Source organism: Sturnus vulgaris, chromosome 17 (genome assembly GCF_052056855.1).
Source record: "Sturnus vulgaris isolate bStuVul1 chromosome 17, bStuVul1.hap1, whole genome shotgun sequence".
In the NCBI taxonomy this organism is placed as follows: Eukaryota; Metazoa; Chordata; class Aves; order Passeriformes; family Sturnidae; genus Sturnus; species Sturnus vulgaris.
In genome coordinates, this window is record NC_142259.1 from 10,926,258 (window position 1) to 10,942,652 (window position 16,395).

The 16,395-nt window shown below is 47.5% G+C and overlaps 2 protein-coding genes across 2 annotated transcripts; one reads left to right on the forward strand and one right to left on the reverse strand.

Moving 5' to 3' along the window:
- Nucleotides 1–475: 475 nt before the first annotated feature.
- Nucleotides 476–9,439, forward strand: IFT52 (intraflagellar transport 52). Its single transcript, XM_014884028.2, has 13 exons — nucleotides 476–753; nucleotides 1,626–1,713; nucleotides 1,976–2,105; nucleotides 2,980–3,055; nucleotides 3,143–3,214; nucleotides 3,558–3,684; nucleotides 4,268–4,354; nucleotides 4,650–4,718; nucleotides 5,427–5,581; nucleotides 6,597–6,684; nucleotides 7,799–7,907; nucleotides 8,398–8,543; nucleotides 9,125–9,439. The coding sequence occupies exons 1-13, from the start codon at nucleotides 635–637 to the stop codon at nucleotides 9,170–9,172; spliced, it is 1,314 nt and encodes a 437-aa protein (XP_014739514.1). The 5' UTR covers nucleotides 476–634; the 3' UTR covers nucleotides 9,173–9,439.
- A 2,644-nt stretch (nucleotides 9,440–12,083) lies between these two features.
- Nucleotides 12,084–13,144, reverse strand: LOC148221831 (uncharacterized). The gene has a single exon (XM_088175077.1). It carries the CDS (start codon nucleotides 12,834–12,836, stop codon nucleotides 12,084–12,086), a length of 753 nt encoding a protein of 250 aa, XP_088031203.1. The 5' UTR covers nucleotides 12,837–13,144.
- Nucleotides 13,145–16,395: the final 3,251 nt, after the last annotated feature.

A 16,395-nucleotide genomic window follows, 5' to 3' on the forward strand; every position in this document is an offset into this window, starting at 1 on the left:
ATGTAGAATGTGACTAACAGTGCTGGGTTTAAATTAAAGACGAATTCCCAAATTTAAGCTGGGTTGAGGATCTCAAAGGCTATGGGTAGGGGTACCTGCTACTCTCCCAGGCTCTCCCAAGCCCAGTCCTGCATGGCCTTGGACACTGCCAGGGCTGGAGCAGCCCCAGCGTCCCTGAGCCTCCTGTGCCTACCCACCCTCCCAGGGCAGAAACTGCAGCTGTCAGGATTGAGATTTCAGACACAAGTTAATCAAAGGCGCAGAAACGTCAAGAGGGGCTTCAAGCCAGCGGGACTGGGCCGGGCCCTGACAGGCGCGGACTGCGGCCGAGGGCCCGTGTTGAAGGAGGGAGGGAGCGCGCAGCCCTGTCCCCGCCCCGTCACACCCCCCCCCGCCCTCCGCAGTGGTACCGCCCCGCCCCTTTCCTTGGCGGGGAGTGGAGCGAACCACCGCGGCGACCTCTGTCCCCGGGGGTGGGAGGAAACGCCACCCGCGCATGCGTCCTGTGGGAGCGTTGCTAGGGCGCGCGTGGTGACGGCGGCGCGGCGGGGACGCGTTGGGGACTCGCGGGCGGCCGGAGCGCTGGCGCTTACCCGCCGCTCCCCAGAGCCCTCCGGCAGCCCCGGGGGCGCCTATGGAGAGCGGCCCGCGCAATACCATAGTGTTCAACGCCTCCAAGGGCGAGAGCTTCACGCCGGCCGGCGGCTACAAGGCCCTGCGGAAGAGGCTGCGCGGCAGCTGGAAGGTGCAGAGGTGAGGGGCGGCTCTGGGCGCGGACAGGCCCCGGTGGGGCTGGGGGCTCCGCGCTGGGCACCCGAGCGGCCCTTGGGGATGTATCCCCTGAGCTGAGGTCGCTCTCTGGCGTTGATTGCTCCCTGCTGCATCTTCTGCCGCTGTGTGTGGTCCTTCGGAGCCACAGCTCTCCTGTGGAGGAGATGGAGTGTAAGTTGGAAGGATGAAGCTCCTCGTACAGAGTTGTGGGTTTGTCTCCATTTGGAGTTTGGAACAAAAAGAAAACAGGGCTTTTGTAGATGGTGCTGTTTATCTGACCGCTGCAAAATGGCACAGCATGGAGCTGTTTGGGAGAGGAGATGAGGGAAAGGTTCTTCCCTTCCCCAGAGGGTGCTGGCACTGCCCAGGCTCCCCAGGGAATGGTGACATTCCCGAGGCTGCCAGAGCTCCAGGAGCGTTTGGACAGCGCTGCCAGGGATGCTCAGGGTGGGGGTGTTGGGGTGTCTGTGCAGGGACAGGGGCTGGGCTCCATCATCCCAGTGGGTCCCTTCCAACTCATTCTATGAAACGTGGTCAGAACCAAAAAGAAGAAAAAGGAAAATAATAGGAAGCTCCTCAGGTGCAAAGTTTAACAGCAGCTGTGACAGCTTGCAGCAGTTCTGGATCTGCCACAGTGCCTTGTCAGAGGAGCGTTGCTATTTAGCTGCTTGACATTTGTAAGGATTATTTTTGCTCAAATTGTCAACTTCAAACCCAGATAAAAGGGTGTGAAGTGACTGAAGTGATTTGCGTTGTGTTAATTTGCCAGTCCTTTGTAAAAAAAAACAGAAGGAAAAAGTTGTGTTTCAGGACTGTATCCAAGAATAATGTGTGTCTTTATTATCGATTCATAGCTTAAAAGATGAGATCACGTCTGAGAGACTGTTCGGGGTGAAGTTGTGGATTACAGCAGGACCAAGAGAAAAGTTCAGTGCTGATGAGGTAAGAAGTCAATAATTGTTTTCAAGATAATTATATTTTAAAATTTGCTTAAGTAGAAAAGAACAAGACAGGAGACTTTGCTGTAATGCTGCTTTAAATTAATTCATATCAATTAGAATTTGAACGCTTTTCTTATAGGATCAAATTAAATGCAAGCTGTCAAAATAATTCCTCTCATCTCAATATAACTTGCTGCAGTTTTGTGTGTAGCTTCTCATGGTTGTTTGTTTGCTTTTTTTCCTGGATCTTTGTTGATTTCTAGTTTTCTGTTCTGAAGAAATTCCTGGAGGATGGTGGGGCCATCCTGGTGATGCTGAGAGAAGGTGGAGAGTCCCGGAATGGCACAAATATTAACTTTTTGTTAGAAGAATATGGGATCATTTTCAATAATGGTAATGGGGCTCACTGCTACCTTTAGTCATCAATTTGCAGCAAAATTGAAAGAGCAGGTTCAGCCTTTGTGGATACAAGCCAAGCAAAGATACTCACAAAGTATCTTTTGATCTAAAAGATGTTTTTTCTTTAAATTTGCATGTGCATAGCAAGGTAAAATTAGAGCACAGCAAAGGCTTTCCATGGACAGAGTACATGGATAATGTAGCCATTTCCATTCCTTTTCTGTAGTTGATAGCTTTAATTTACTAAAAAAAAATTATGGGGAAATTGCTTGATTAAAAAGCTGTTAATTAAAAACACTTGCCACACATTTTAAAGGATTGATTTCTTAATGCTCACCCTGAATAAGTGGCACATTTCTTTAGCATTCCAGTAAAATGTCATTCATTAGTTTTGTGTTGCCAATGTGGAAAAAAACCCCAAACAACCCAAGGCAAGTGTGTCTCAGAGTGCATAAAATATTTGGGGTCTTTAGTGGCTTTTCTAAACTATGCCTTTTTTGCACTAATCGAATTCAATTCATTAAATGTTTGGAAAATATATAAAAGAAATAGAGTTGTAAAAATTGATCCAGGCTGTTTTAGTTGGATCATCTTTTTGTCTCTTTTGCTTTGCAGAAGATTGTGATATGCTTAACTTATTGTATTATTTTTTTTCTAATTGCAGACATATTCCTATCCTAAATATATTCTGTCTAAAAGGAAACAGTAGTGAAGGCTGATTTCAATTCTTTTGGTAGCTAAATGCCAGCTTTGTGGTGTTAGAAGCAAACACCCAGGGAATCCAAGAGCTAAACTGATTTTTCTATGCTAAATCAAACATACCAATCAGCTAAGATGTAAATTTCTATATTTTTTTTCTTTTTTCAAGATGCTGTAGTACGAAATGTGTATTACAAGTACTACCACCCAAAAGAAGCACTAATCTCAGATGGAGTTTTGAACAGGTAAATATTTGGGGCATGTGAATCTTCACAGTGAACTCTTGTAATCTGGATTGTTTTCAGTAAGGTTTGTTTTTCAATATCTCGTAGGGGAATCAGTGAAGCTGCAAAGAAAGCAGTGCTTGAGACAGCAGATGAAGATGGAAGAGGCCATGACTCACAGTAAGTGTTTTCTCTGAGGAAACTGATGTGGAAATAGGTAGAACACCTCAGAATTGGCAGGTCTGTGATTAGCAGCACTGTGCTTATGGTGAGGTTTGCTAATGAATTTCTTATGTTCTTAGGCTTCTTAGGTTAGATCTGGAAAGGAGAATCTGTTTAGTAGAGCTTGGTAACTCCTGAAGGAGAAGGAGGGATAGGTTTGGAAAGGAATTACTGTTCCCATGACCAGATCTCTTTTTTGTGTCTAGTCTATGGGTTTCAGTTTGAGTTCTGTGAATTCTGTGAATCTGTCCCACCTGCTTGGTGCTTGCATTTGCTTATGGAATTTCTCTATCTCCTGCAGAGCTCTCACCTTTGTTTATCCTTTTGGAGCCACACTGAATGTGATGAAGCCAGCAGTGGCAGTTCTGTCCACAGGGTCTGTCTGCTTCCCACTCAACAGGCCTATCCTGGCTTTCTATCAGCATGAGGTAAGAGCTGCCTGGGGCACTCCCTGCATTCCCCCTGCCCCACACAAAAATTAGGAGTGGCTCTTTTGGGGGTACTTACAAACCCACCTCAGTTTTTGATGCATCTGCAAACTCCAGATGAGCCCAGTGACTCCTGACTTTTTTATGGCAAACTTCTTTGCATGGGGTTCAGAGGAGAATTAATGAGGTGGTCAGCAAAGATCACATTTTCTTTTGTTGACTGCTGGATATCTTTAGTTCTTCAAAGTTTTGGGGGTTTTTCCACTGTTTTAGTAATTATTTATTAAATAAGATTGTCCTTAGCTTTGTAAATACAGCATATTGAATTAAAAAAGAAGCCTCTCACCTTGGAACCAGTAGATTTTTCATATGTTGTTTTACTCATCCAGCCCTGTTAACTTAAAAAATAAATTCAGAAATTTAGTCGTAAAAGAGTTACAAGCACAGGATTGATATTGTTAATGACTGTGAACAAGTTAACACAGTTTTTTACTATATAAACAAGTAATGCAATGCAATAACAATTGCCTCTAAAATTGTGATTTGGAAGGAATTTTTACTATATTGTATTCTTTATTGGTAGAGTAAAGGGGGAAAGATGGCAGCACTGGGATCTTCCCACATGTTCAATGACCAGTATTTAGATAAAGAAGAAAATGGTAAGATCATGGTAAGTTGGAGTTTTCTGGGAGTGGTTTGGTTTTTTTTTTTTTTTTCTTTAAAAACACCCTGTTGGATCTTCACAACATTTGCAAAGCACTCCAGGCTCAGCTTGATTTTAGAGCAAGGCAGCTCTGAAGTGGATTCAGTATGGGGATTCTAAGCCAATACTAAGAGATAGTCTTTGATTTATTATCTTTATCTTTTTCATGGTATGTTATTTAATAGATTTAGTATGAATATTTAAGTGTAGTATGAAATTACTTGGATCCTCCTGAAAGTAACTGAGTTTTGCCCTTCCCCAGGATGTGCTTTTCCAGTGGCTCACTACATCAGATATCCACTTAAACCAGATGGATATGGAGGACCCTGAGGTAAGAGAAATCCATCACAAGGAGGTAAAGAACAGTGGGATCTGGCAGCACTGGTCTTGGCACACCATCTGTTCAGCACAGAGTGGTTAATAGCAAGATGTGTGCTGCTCTTGTTGCAGAACCTTTACTGATGGTCTAGGGTTGAGTAGACAGATGGCTCAGGTGTAAAAATTAATGGTACCACTCAGCTTTAGATTGCTCTTCATTAGCAGATATAATTTGTGAAAGTCTCTTTCCAATTTGCCCGTGTTTATGAGATGGACTGCTCCAGTGCAGCGAGTTTGCACTTCACTCTGAGCCCAGACAAGAGGGATGTGCACGAAGGAAAGGCAGATTTTCTGTATGTAAGTAGGGGTGAATCTGTATGTCAGTTTTAGTTGTATACAAATGCTGTTTTTATTTGGAAATATCCTTATGTGATAAAGTTGTATACTCTGTATGCACAAAAGAACAACAATTTTGCACAGTTGATTAGTAAGCTGTCTGTTTTAATTTTAAAGAATTAACAGTAATCCAAATAAAACATCCATGTATTGGGTAGCTTTACAGCAGAGACTTGGCACAGTTAGTGATCTAGTGAGCTGCACTGCAACCTGGTAAAAAGTGTAATAATTATTTCTAAGTGAGATTTTAGGTGAGATAAAAGGTAGAAAGAGACTATGGGAATGTGTTGTTTCAATTGACAGGGCTGTGTGTCTGTGTGTCCAGATTTCAGACTACACCGTGCTCCCAGACACAGCCGCGCTCTCCGAGCAGCTGCGAGTCTGCCTGCAGGAAGGAGATGAGAACCCAAGAGACTTCACAAAGCTCTTTGATACATCCCTTTATCAGCTGGACACAAGTGCCCTCCCTTCAGTTATTAAGTCAGCAGCTGTAATTTTCTTAGTACTTATTTATTTATTCTATTTGGTGCTCTGCATTTTCTGTTTGTGCTTAGCTCTCTCTCCTTAAGAGCAGGAAGGACTGAGCTGTAAGGCAGCATTTTGAATATGGATATACCAGAAGATAGATTTGTACAGTGTGGCAATGATGTTTTCTCTTGCTTCTTGTCTTAGCTGTATTTTCTGCCCTTTTCTCCTTTTTTTTTCTGACTCCATGAGATTCATTGATCTGATATTTTGAGAACTGTCTGCAGTGAAGTTGGGCACTTTCTGGAGTGATAACTGAGAGCTGCTCGTTTTTCCACTTTGGAATTACTTAGCATTTACTAAAAGCTGCATTTCAATCACCTTTGCGTTTCCCCATAATTGTGTTTTGAGGTTTATCAGCTGGTCACTTTTACTAGTTTGTCACAATCAGCTTTGTCCATAACTCCCCTGTTACCCAGATCATGTCTGAACACATTGAGTAGTGGCAGCTTAACACAGATTCCATGAAACTCCACTCTGCTGGGGAAACCCTTTCTTCTTACTCTGTATTTCTTGTATTTTCACTAGTTGTGAATTCACGGGAGGATCTCCCTTCTGACCCCATAACAAATACTTCTTTTAAAAATAACTTTTGATTATTGACTTCCTTACAAACGTTTTTGAAATCCCAGTTCTGCTTGTTTTGTGCTGGATCACTTTTTCTTCATCCATGTTCATCCTGCTAAAAGTCAATTGTATAATTGAGCTGTGATTTTTTTTTTACTCGTCTTATATATCCACTTATCATCATCTTCCTCTGTCACAACTTTAATTTCCTCACAGTATAAGGTATTACTGATCTGTAGTTCTCTGAGGTCTTTATAAAATGGTCATCTCTTTTTTTTTTGTGCTGTTACAGTGCAAAACTTTGAGGCACTTGTGTTCACAAAAATCCATCTCTATAACCTGCTAGTGGAAATAGATATGGTATCATTTTTTTCCTCATACTCTGAATTTTTCTGTGCTGCAGAGCTTATGAAGAACTAAATGTGAAACATGAGCCCCTCCAACTCATTCAGCCTGAATTTGAGACTCCACTACCTGTCCTCCAGCCAGCTGTGAGTAATTTTCTTGCTTGTACAATACATGGAAGACCCTTCTCCATGAAGGTTGGGCTTGATAATTTTGGATGTCTGTTCCAACCTTAATGAGTCCCTATGTCATTTGTTTCATGCAAAACCTCTGTGTGTCATTTCCATAGTTCTGTAAAAAAAGTAGTGAGAAATGCTGTAGTAATAATTAATCATTTAGGAGCTGACTGCACTGCAGGGACCATCTTTTAGGAAAGAGCATTTATTTACAATTGTCATTTATTAAAAGAGCTTCAAAATCTAGTGTGTGGTACCAAAACAGAATTCTTAGCTGCTCTCAGTCCTGTGAGGTGCTGGCTCAGCCTTCCCTGTGAAAACAGGATGTGGTGTTTCAGAAAGCAGTGGAGGTGTAAGTACTGAACTGCCTGCTGCCAGGGAGGAGCCAGTCTGTCCTGCTCTGCCTCCATCTCCCAGATCCTCAGGGGAAGCAGAAAGTGGAGCATTGGTCTTTTACAGCAGGAGCAGATCAAACTTTTACCTTCAGTGTTTGGGCTGACAGCACCAACACGAGCTATGGGAGTGTCAAACTCATTTCAGAAGGCAGGAATCTCTGAGTATTTGAATTTTGTCATCATTGTTCCATCCTTCTTTACCCTGGTCACTGAGAAAGCATTACTGGCATCCTTTAGAGCTGCAGGAGTGTAGCTGAAAGTGGTGTCTGATTCACTGCTTTTTAGAAACCCAAGTCCAATTTGAGACATAAATGATGCCTGCATGAAACAGAAATGATGTCAATATGTTTTCAGAGTGAGCTGTTAGGGCCAATTTAGTTCCTCAGCTCTCAGCTGTCACCTGGGTCTCATGGACCAAAACTGAAACTGAAAATAAGAATGTCTAGTTGTAATGCTGGGTGATAATTCTGACATACATATGACTAAACTCTTTTTGAATATTCAGTTGTTTTTACAACATAAAAATGGAATTTTCAAATGGTGCCCCTTTGTTTGATGGCTTTGGAGTTGCTTTTGACTTTTTAAAGGATTTCTTCAAGTCCAATATAAGTTAAAAACTGTTGTCTTAGAAATCTGTAAAGAGTAAGAAAAATATGTGGCAATCAACCATGCTGCTTTTTCTCTTCAAGGTTTTTCCACCTGCTTTCAGAGAATTACCTCCTCCTGCTCTGGAACTGTTTGACTTGGATGAAACTTTTTCCTCTGAGAAAGCACGTCTTGCAGAGATCACAAACAAATGTAAGTGGAGCAGATTTGCACATTTAAAATAAAAGTCCGATTCTTTTAGAGGAAAATTGTTACATTTAATCTTAAAGCATGGACCTCATTTGGGAAAATCTACTGCTCTTATCCTGATGTAAGAAATTGAAAGGCTTTGGAAATTAATAGCATGACTTTATGTACCATGATATTATATTTTGTCTGTTATGTGACTTTTTATCATTTTATCATGCTGTTTCTTATATTGTGCATAAATTGCTTTGTGCACTCTTGCTGATAAATCTCGCATCCTTTTTATGCTTTGGAGTTTAAATGTTAAGATTATTCTAAACACCTAAAGAAGATGAACACGTACTGGCTGCAGGAATACATCATGGCTAGTTCACTGAGCTTGGTTATGGGACTGAACCTCCCAGGATGCCAACAGCAAAATTCAGAGCAGGTTTTTGGCCAGCTGTTCCAGATGTGTGTGATACTCACCTGCCCTCTTCCCTGGGTGCTCATGTAGGCACTGACGATGACCTGGAGTTCTACGTGAGGAAATGCGGCGATATCCTGGGAGTGACCAGTGAGCTCCCAAAGGACAAGCAAGATGCCAAATATATCCTGGAGCACATTTTCTTCCAAGTGGTTGAATTTAAGAAACTGAATCAGGTATTTTTAATAACAATTACAAGTGTGTAGTTGGTAGTAGCAGCAGTGAGGGTGGTGTGTCATTGTAGCAGCTACATTTGTCACAGGCAAGAAGTGATGTAAGACATTAGCTGTGCAATAAATGAGACCAGCGAAATGTGATCCAGAGTACTTATGACTGTTAATCTCCATAAAACATGCAGTACTCAATTTATTAAGTCTCTCATTTATTTTAATTGGGAGATTAGTACATGCAAGTGTAGTTTGTAATTGCAGCTAAATCCAGTTCATTACTGGTGCCTGAGTGAGAGCAGGGAGTCCTCAGGAGTGGTCACAGCTCTGGCCAGTGCTGCAGTGCAGAGGTGACACCAACATTGTTCCTCAGGAGCTGCACTGAAATACACCTGTGCTGAAAGAATCCTTCATAGCAGATTTAATGCTTCAAAGTGTGTTTGGAGCATATTGGCAGAACAGCAGTTTGTGCTAACAAGAATTACCTGTTTCACATGTAATCTAGCTAAGCCAAAAATCTTACAGTTCTATCCTGTTGTTAAAACTTTTCTTTTTTTTTTTTTCTCTTCCCTCCTCCTCCCTCACTTAAGGAACATGACACTGAGCCAAGTGAAGGTGGATTCCAGAATGGTACCTGAGATCTGGCTTTCCCCAGTTTGAGACAGACCTTTTAGGGAAAGTATATTTTTACATTTTGAAAGCCTCTCTTTTCAATGTATTGATTGGGACTGTCTCAGTAGTTCACTGGATGCTTGGATCGTTTATGTGTAGTAGTTCAGATAATTAATGCCTTCTGGGGAACTGCTTGTATTTCACAAGCACCTTCCAAAGAATTTCTTATTTTTCTACTTCTTTATTGAAACTGTAATTTTTTTAATATATTAAAAAAATATATACCAAGAAAATGTGTTTTGAGTCCTTCTTTCTGGCTCCAGCATTTATTTTCTTGTAGTTGTCTTACTGTTGGTTCTCCTGGTATATATGAAATCCTTAATTGCACTGTAAGAAGAGTTCTTATTTTGGTGTACTGAGGACAAAAAAACAGAGCCAGAATTTTGACAGGAGCTGCTGAAAATACATTTATCACCCTTTTGTCTCTCTGCCAAAATGAAGGAGAGGTGAGTTTGCTACTGTAGAAAGAAAATGTTTCTTCCAAGGGAGGGGAGGATTTGAAATTAAGCAATAATGACATTGTTGCAGATCACTGCCTCATATCAGACTGGAACTACAGAATTTTAAAAAGGACAGCACATGGATGAAAACCTTAAGATTTAATGGATCATTATGAAGAAACTGTGACACTGCACAGAAACTCAGGAATATTTTTACTTCCAGTTATTTGATATCTAGCCTACTCCCTGAGGTAGAATTCAGTAATGCACAGGAATGGAAATTCAGGTTAAATTCATTGACCATGAAATGCTGAAGCTCAATGCACAACAAAAATAGAGCCAAGGAGATTGGTGATGAGAAGAAAAGATTTGTCAACATCATCAATACCACAGCTCTATTGCAAGGACTTTTATTTTTGTATTAACATGTTGAAATTGCATTATAAAACCTTTTTTGGCTGTCAGTCTGACGCTCAAATTGTTAAATTCTTCCCCCATTCAGGCCTTCCATGACTTCTGTGCTTTACCTTGCTCTGTTTTTTTTTTGCTGTGATTTTTAACATCAGAGCTGCTTTTTGCAAAAAATCTGTTTATCTTTTTATCACCACAAATATCTTTTTTATTTCACATTTCTTCATGCTTCACATAGCAGCTTGGCACAGGTTTTTCTAAAGGAAGTGCCCCAAAGCCCCTGCCAAGGTCCTGCCCATTTGAGATATGCTAATATAACGTTAGCAGAAGTGGTTGTATCTCTTCCTCCGCTGCAGCCATTCCCTTTTCACAGCAGCATGTTGGAAATTTTTCATTTCTTCCTCTATTTTCCTTTAAGGCCCTGACTGTGTTTGCTACTCAGAGCACTTTATACATTCCAGCTCCAGATTTACACAACAAGCTTAATCTCCTGTGCAGTATCAAGGCTGATCAGTCAGCCAGCACAGAGTGCAGCTGAACCAACTCCCTGAGTGCCCCTCTTGCTAATTTTAGCTCTGGTTTGTGCTCATCTGGGGTATTTATACTTCAAACTGTAAATAATTTTCTGTTTCCCAGCCCGTTTCAGAGTTGTTTTGTCGCCTGTTCCTGGTATTGTAACATGGTTTAGAAGAAAGCCATGTGAGCAGCCAGGGGATACAAGCAGCTCCCTTGTTTTCTGGGTGTCTCCGAGGCCTTTCTGACTGCCAAAGAACACATTTTTTCACTGAATGGATTTTTTTTACTAGTGTGGAACACATTGTAGTTCATATCTCTCTTTCAAAGCTGTTCCTTTGGAAGTATTCAAACCTACTTTGTAACTAAAAACACTTTAGTCATGGGAGTGTGATACATGTAAAATTTATGGCTGGCTAACAAAATTTCAAAGGAGTAAAAGTCGGTGATTGCTTTCAAGAGGTGAGGCAAGGCCAGGTTAGGCATGAAGCTAGCAGGGGAGTTTATGTATTAATGAAATTATTCATGTGATTCACAGAAGTTAGTTGCAAGCAACTCTTGCTGCTTTCCCTTTTTTCTCTGTTCTCTCACACAACATGATTCATTGCCTGTTAATCTGCCCCTGAAAGAATAGGGAGACAGTACATTGGTTATTCAGCAAACCGTAAATGTCCTGAAAAGTGGTTTTAACAAGTCCTCCTCCCTTTCTTTGCTGTAAGGAGAGACCGGAGAGGAAAAAAAAATCAAGATTGTGTGAGTGGAGTGAGATCTAAAGGTAGAGTGAACATCTCTAATAGGTGGGTGTGGTGATCTGGGCTCCTTTCCTTCCCTCGGGGCAGGGGTTGAAGGTGACAGAGGAAATCTTCCCTGCTCGGTTGCAGCTGCTGGAGTCCCGCGGCCGGGCCGAGCAGTGACACCCTGCATGAGCCAGGCGGGTGCCAGGCTCGGGGTGCCCGGCGGCCGCTCCCCGCTGCCAGGCTGTGCTTTCCCCGCTGCGCCAGGAGAGGGATCCGCAGCCCCGGGCGCGCCTCCGCCCGCGCTCCCGGCGGGCAGCGCCGGCCCCGCAGCCATGGCCCCGGGGCTGCGGCCACGTCCCGGTGTCCCCGCTCCGGCTCCTCTGCCAGGTAACGGGGGCGGGCGGGAAGCGGGCACGGCCACTCGGAGGGTCCTGAGCCCTGTGGGGTTGTACCGGAGGCCGGCCTGGGTGTTCAGAGGGCTCCGCGAGTCAGAGAGCGCCACAGAGAGACATTTATATCTTTATTGTGCTAATACAAAAGAGAGAGATCGGGGGGAGGAGGAGCCAGCAAGGCTGCGGCTCTCGGGGGTGCCACCACCGGCCCAAACATGCCCCAGCAGCAGTGCTGACTAGGTCACCGCAGGTGGGCAGATGTCACCAGCTGCTGCCATCACCACTCAAGCCACTGGCTCCGTTCTCAGTGCTGCAGCGTGGATCCCTGCTCCTCGCAGGAGGGGCAGGCACCCAGCAGCTCCAGCTGGAGCCAGGGCAGCAGCATCACAGAGCCGGGTGCAGGAACACAGGGACAGCGTCAGGGTCACTTGTCTGGCTCTCCTGGGTGACAGACCTGTGGATCAGCATGGGGTGCTTCTTGAAGGCACCAGGCCAAGCCAGAGGAATCACCACAGGGGTCTCCGGGGATGATGAGTCTGGTTTGGAGCATCCCAGTAACCGTAACTCCTCAGTGCTGACATCCAGAGACGTGCTGGTATCCATAAAGGATCTTATAGCTGAGATGTCCCACCCAGGGGCCGGCACTTTCCCAAGGGCTGAGATGTCTCCGACCAGCTCAGAGCTCTTGAAGAGCAGGCTCTCCAGCGGTTTGGAGTGCTTGTCTTTCTTGCAGGGTGTCGAGGTGTTCTGTGACACCACATTCATCAGGCAGCCATCTCTGCTGGGGTGCTCACAGGGCAAACCAGAGAGCTCGAAGGTGGCCTGGCCATGGTGGGCCTTGCAGAAACAGACAAGGCTGAGGTCAGAGATGCCCTGGGTCAGGCTGTGCAGCTCAGCCTTCACACAGCTGCTCAGAGGCTCCGCCTGCTTGACAATACACAGGGAACTGCCACTTGCTGTGTTGTCCAAGTCCATGGGAAGCTCCCAGGTATCAGGTTTGGAAGCACAGCTAGAGTCCATGTAATAACTCAGAACAGGAGAAGAATGGCTGTGGCTGGAGGAGCTGGCCAAGAACCCATTTTCTAGGATTTCCTTTCTGGTCAGAATGCTGGTACTGTGCCTCTGGGTGGACAGCATGGTGCAGAATCTAACAGCTGTCTAGTTTATAGAGAGAGATATCAGGATGACCCTGTCAGGATAAGCCTGTTACTGTTCACCAAGAGATTACAGATTTACAATAGCAGAACCACTCTTGGCAAAATCCTGTCTCAGTCCTACAAGGAGCTGAGCAGGATCCAGGACACACAGGAGGGCATCCAACCTGTCACTGTCTTTTAGACTAAAACAGTTCCACCACAGCCTGTTAGTTGCTCAGAGGTCATCATAGAATCTCCCTGAAGTTGTATTTATTTGCCCTCAGCCTGTATATCACTACTCTTAGCTTTGTACAGATAGAGACATTTTATCCTCACTCCTGAAGGCAGAGAGCCACTAACCTCAATTAGAATTAAGTGCATTTGAGGAGACACCAAAACCAGGCTCTGGCTAGCAAAAGAGAGATTGAGGGGCAGCTCTCACATTACTTTTAGTCCCATACATAATAACCCTTGCTACCAGCTCAGGCAGGAGCTGACTTCCAGATCCTTCTTGAGGGATTAGGGTGGGCCAGGGAAGGAGATGTTTATACTCCAAGCCCATCTTTATTCTGAATATATGTTAAACATTTACAGTAAAGGGATTGATTAGTCTAAAACAAAAGTCTTCTTTAAGAGACTAAAACTCTCATCTCTTAGCATGAAAGAAATAAAGGAAAGAATAAGAGAACAGAGTAAATAGTACTGCTTACCTTCAGCTCCTATAAAGACACCTTAATGTTCTTGACCCTTTTCTACCAGGGCTACTTACAGCAGTTTTATAGTTCTGGTAATCAATTAACAGGCTGATTTCTTAATTAAGCTAGTTTGGAAGAGGGAGGGGCTTCTATTTGCTGCTTTTTAAGCACAGAGGCAGCACAGGTGGGCCATGGGCTGGTTGATGGAGGTACTCTAAGATCTGGGTTGTGTTTGCCCTGTCAGTGGGTCGTTAGTAAGGTGACAGTTTCCTTTAAGCCTTGCCTTGTTTATATGTAAAATTTATGTATTTTATGTAACTTATGTATATTTATGTAATTGAATTTATGTAATTAAATTTACATATATTATATCTATGTATGTTTAATTTATGTATGTTATGGTTAAGGTATTTGTGAGCTGTTGGTTAGGAATATCCATATGTACAGACCTTGCATTGATGATAGACAGTACATGCTGTAATGTTTGGGCAGTGCTCTTAGGCACAGGGTTGGATTGTTGTGGCTGTCCTGGGCAGGGCCAGGAGTTGGACTTTAATGATCTTTGGGGGTCCTTTCCAGCCTGGAATACTCTGTGATTCTGTAATGTGCAATGTTCGTACTCTGTGCCCAGGGCTGCTGCAGCTGAGGGGAGATCAGGTCAGTGCAGGGGTGGGTGTAGGGGGTCCCGAGGGTGGAAATGGACAGTCCTGGGTTGAGGGGGTGAATGGAGGGCATCCTTGGTTGGTGTGGGGTTGGTCCTAGTGGTTTCAGGTTGAGGCAGGGGTGGTCCTGGGAGTGCCGGGTCCATGTGGAGGTGAGTGCAAGGGATGGAAGTGAATAGGGGTGGGTGAGGGAGTGCGCTGGGTCAGTGGGAGGAGATCCCAGTGGTTTGGGGTTGGTACAGGGCTGGATGCAGAGGGATCCTGGGGTCAGTGCGGGGCTGCATGGGGAGGGTTCTGGGGATCGATGTAGGGGTGGAGGAGGGCTCGGATCAATGCGGGCTGGGTGCGGTGGGTCTCGGATCCGTGCGGGGCAGGTGTGGGGATGGATGTGAGTAGTCCCGGATAGGGTGCGGGGTTGGATATGGGGAGTTGCGGTAGTCTCGGTTCAGTGCAGGGCTAGGTGCAGTGAATCCCGGGTCGATGTAAGGCTGGGTGCAAGGTGTCCAGAGCTGGGTGCGGAGACCCCGGGTCGGGTGTCCCGGGTCGGGTGTCCCGGTTGGACGCGGGGCTGTCCCGGGTCGCTGTCCCGGGTCGGGTGTCCCGGTTGGATGCGGGGCTGTCCCGGGTCGGGTGTCCTGGGTCGGGTGTCCCGGTTGGATGCGGGGCTGTCCCGGGTCGGGTGTCCCGGGTCGGTTGTGCCGGGTCGGGTGTCCCGGTTGGATGCGGGGCTGTCCCGGGTCGGGTGTCCCGGTTGGATGCGGGGCTGTCCCGGGTCGGGTGTCCCGGGTCGGTTGTCCCGGGTCGCTGTCCCGGTTGGACGCGGGGCTGTCCCGGGTCGGTTGTCCCGGTTGGATGCGGGGCTGTCCCGGGTCGGGTGTCCCGGGTCGGGTGTCCCGGGTCGGGTGTCCCGGTTGGACGCGGGGCTGTCCCGGGTCGGGTGTCCCGGGTCGGGTGTCCCGGGTCGGGTGTCCCGGGTCGGGTGTCCCGGTTGGACGCGGGGCTGTCCCGGGTCGGGTGTCCCGGGTCGGGTGTCCCGGTTGGACGCGGGACTGTCCCGGGTCGGGTGTCCCGGTTGGACGCGGGGCTGTCCCGGGTCGGGTGTCCCGGGTCGGGTGTCCCGGGTCGGGTGTCCCGGGTCGGGTGTCCCGGGTCGGGTGTCCCGGTTGGACGCGGGGCTGTCCCGGGTCGGGTGTCCCGGGTCGGGTGTCCCGGGTCGGGTGTCCCGGGTCGGGTGTCCCGGGTCGGGTGTCCCGGTTGGACGCGGGGCTGTCCCGGGTCGGGTGTCCCGGGTCGGGTGTCCCGGTTGGACGCGGGGCTGTCCCGGGTCGGGTGTCCCGGTTGGACGCGGGGCTGTCCCGGGTCGGGTGTCCCGGGTCGGGTGTCCCGGTTGGATGCGGGGCTGTCCCGGGTCGGTTGTCCCGGGTCGGTTGTCCCGGGTCGCTGTCCCGGTTGGACGCGGGGCTGTCCCGGGTCGGGTGTCCCGGGTCGGGTGTCCCGGTTGGATGCGGGGCTGTCCCGGGTCGGTTGTCCCGGTTGGACGCGGGGCTGTCCCGGGTCGGGTGTCCCGGGTCGGGTGTCCCGGTTGGACGCGGGGCTGTCCCGGGTCGGGTGTCCCGGGTCGGGTGTCCCGGTTGGACGCGGGGCTGTCCCGGGTCGGGTGTCCCGGGTCGGGTGTCCCGGTTGGATGCGGGGCTGTCCCGGGTCGGGTGTCCCGGGTCGGGTGTCCCGGTTGGACGCGGGGCTGTCCCGGGTCGGGTGTCCCGGGTCGGGTGTCCCGGGTCGGGTGTCCCGGTTGGATGCGGGGCTGTCCCGGGTCGGGTGTCCCGGGTCGGGTGTCCCGGGTCGGCTGTCCCCGTTGGATGCGGGGCTGTCCCGGGTCGGTTGTCCCGGTTGGACGCGGGGCTGTCCCGGGTCGGGTGTCCCGGGTCGGGTGTCCCGGTTGGACGCGGGGCTGTCCCGGGTCGGGTGTCCCGGGTCGGGTGTCCCGGTTGGACGCGGGGCTGTCCCGGGTCGGGTGTCCCGGGTCGGGTGTCCCGGTTGGACGCGGGGCTGTCCCGGGTCGGGTGTCCCGGGTCGGGTGTCCCGGTTGGATGCGGGGCTGTCCCGGGTCGGGTGTCCCGGGTCGGGTGTCCCGGTTGGACGCGGGGCTGTCCCGGGTCGGGTGTCCCGGGTCGGGTGTCCCGGGTCGGGTGTCCCGGTTGGA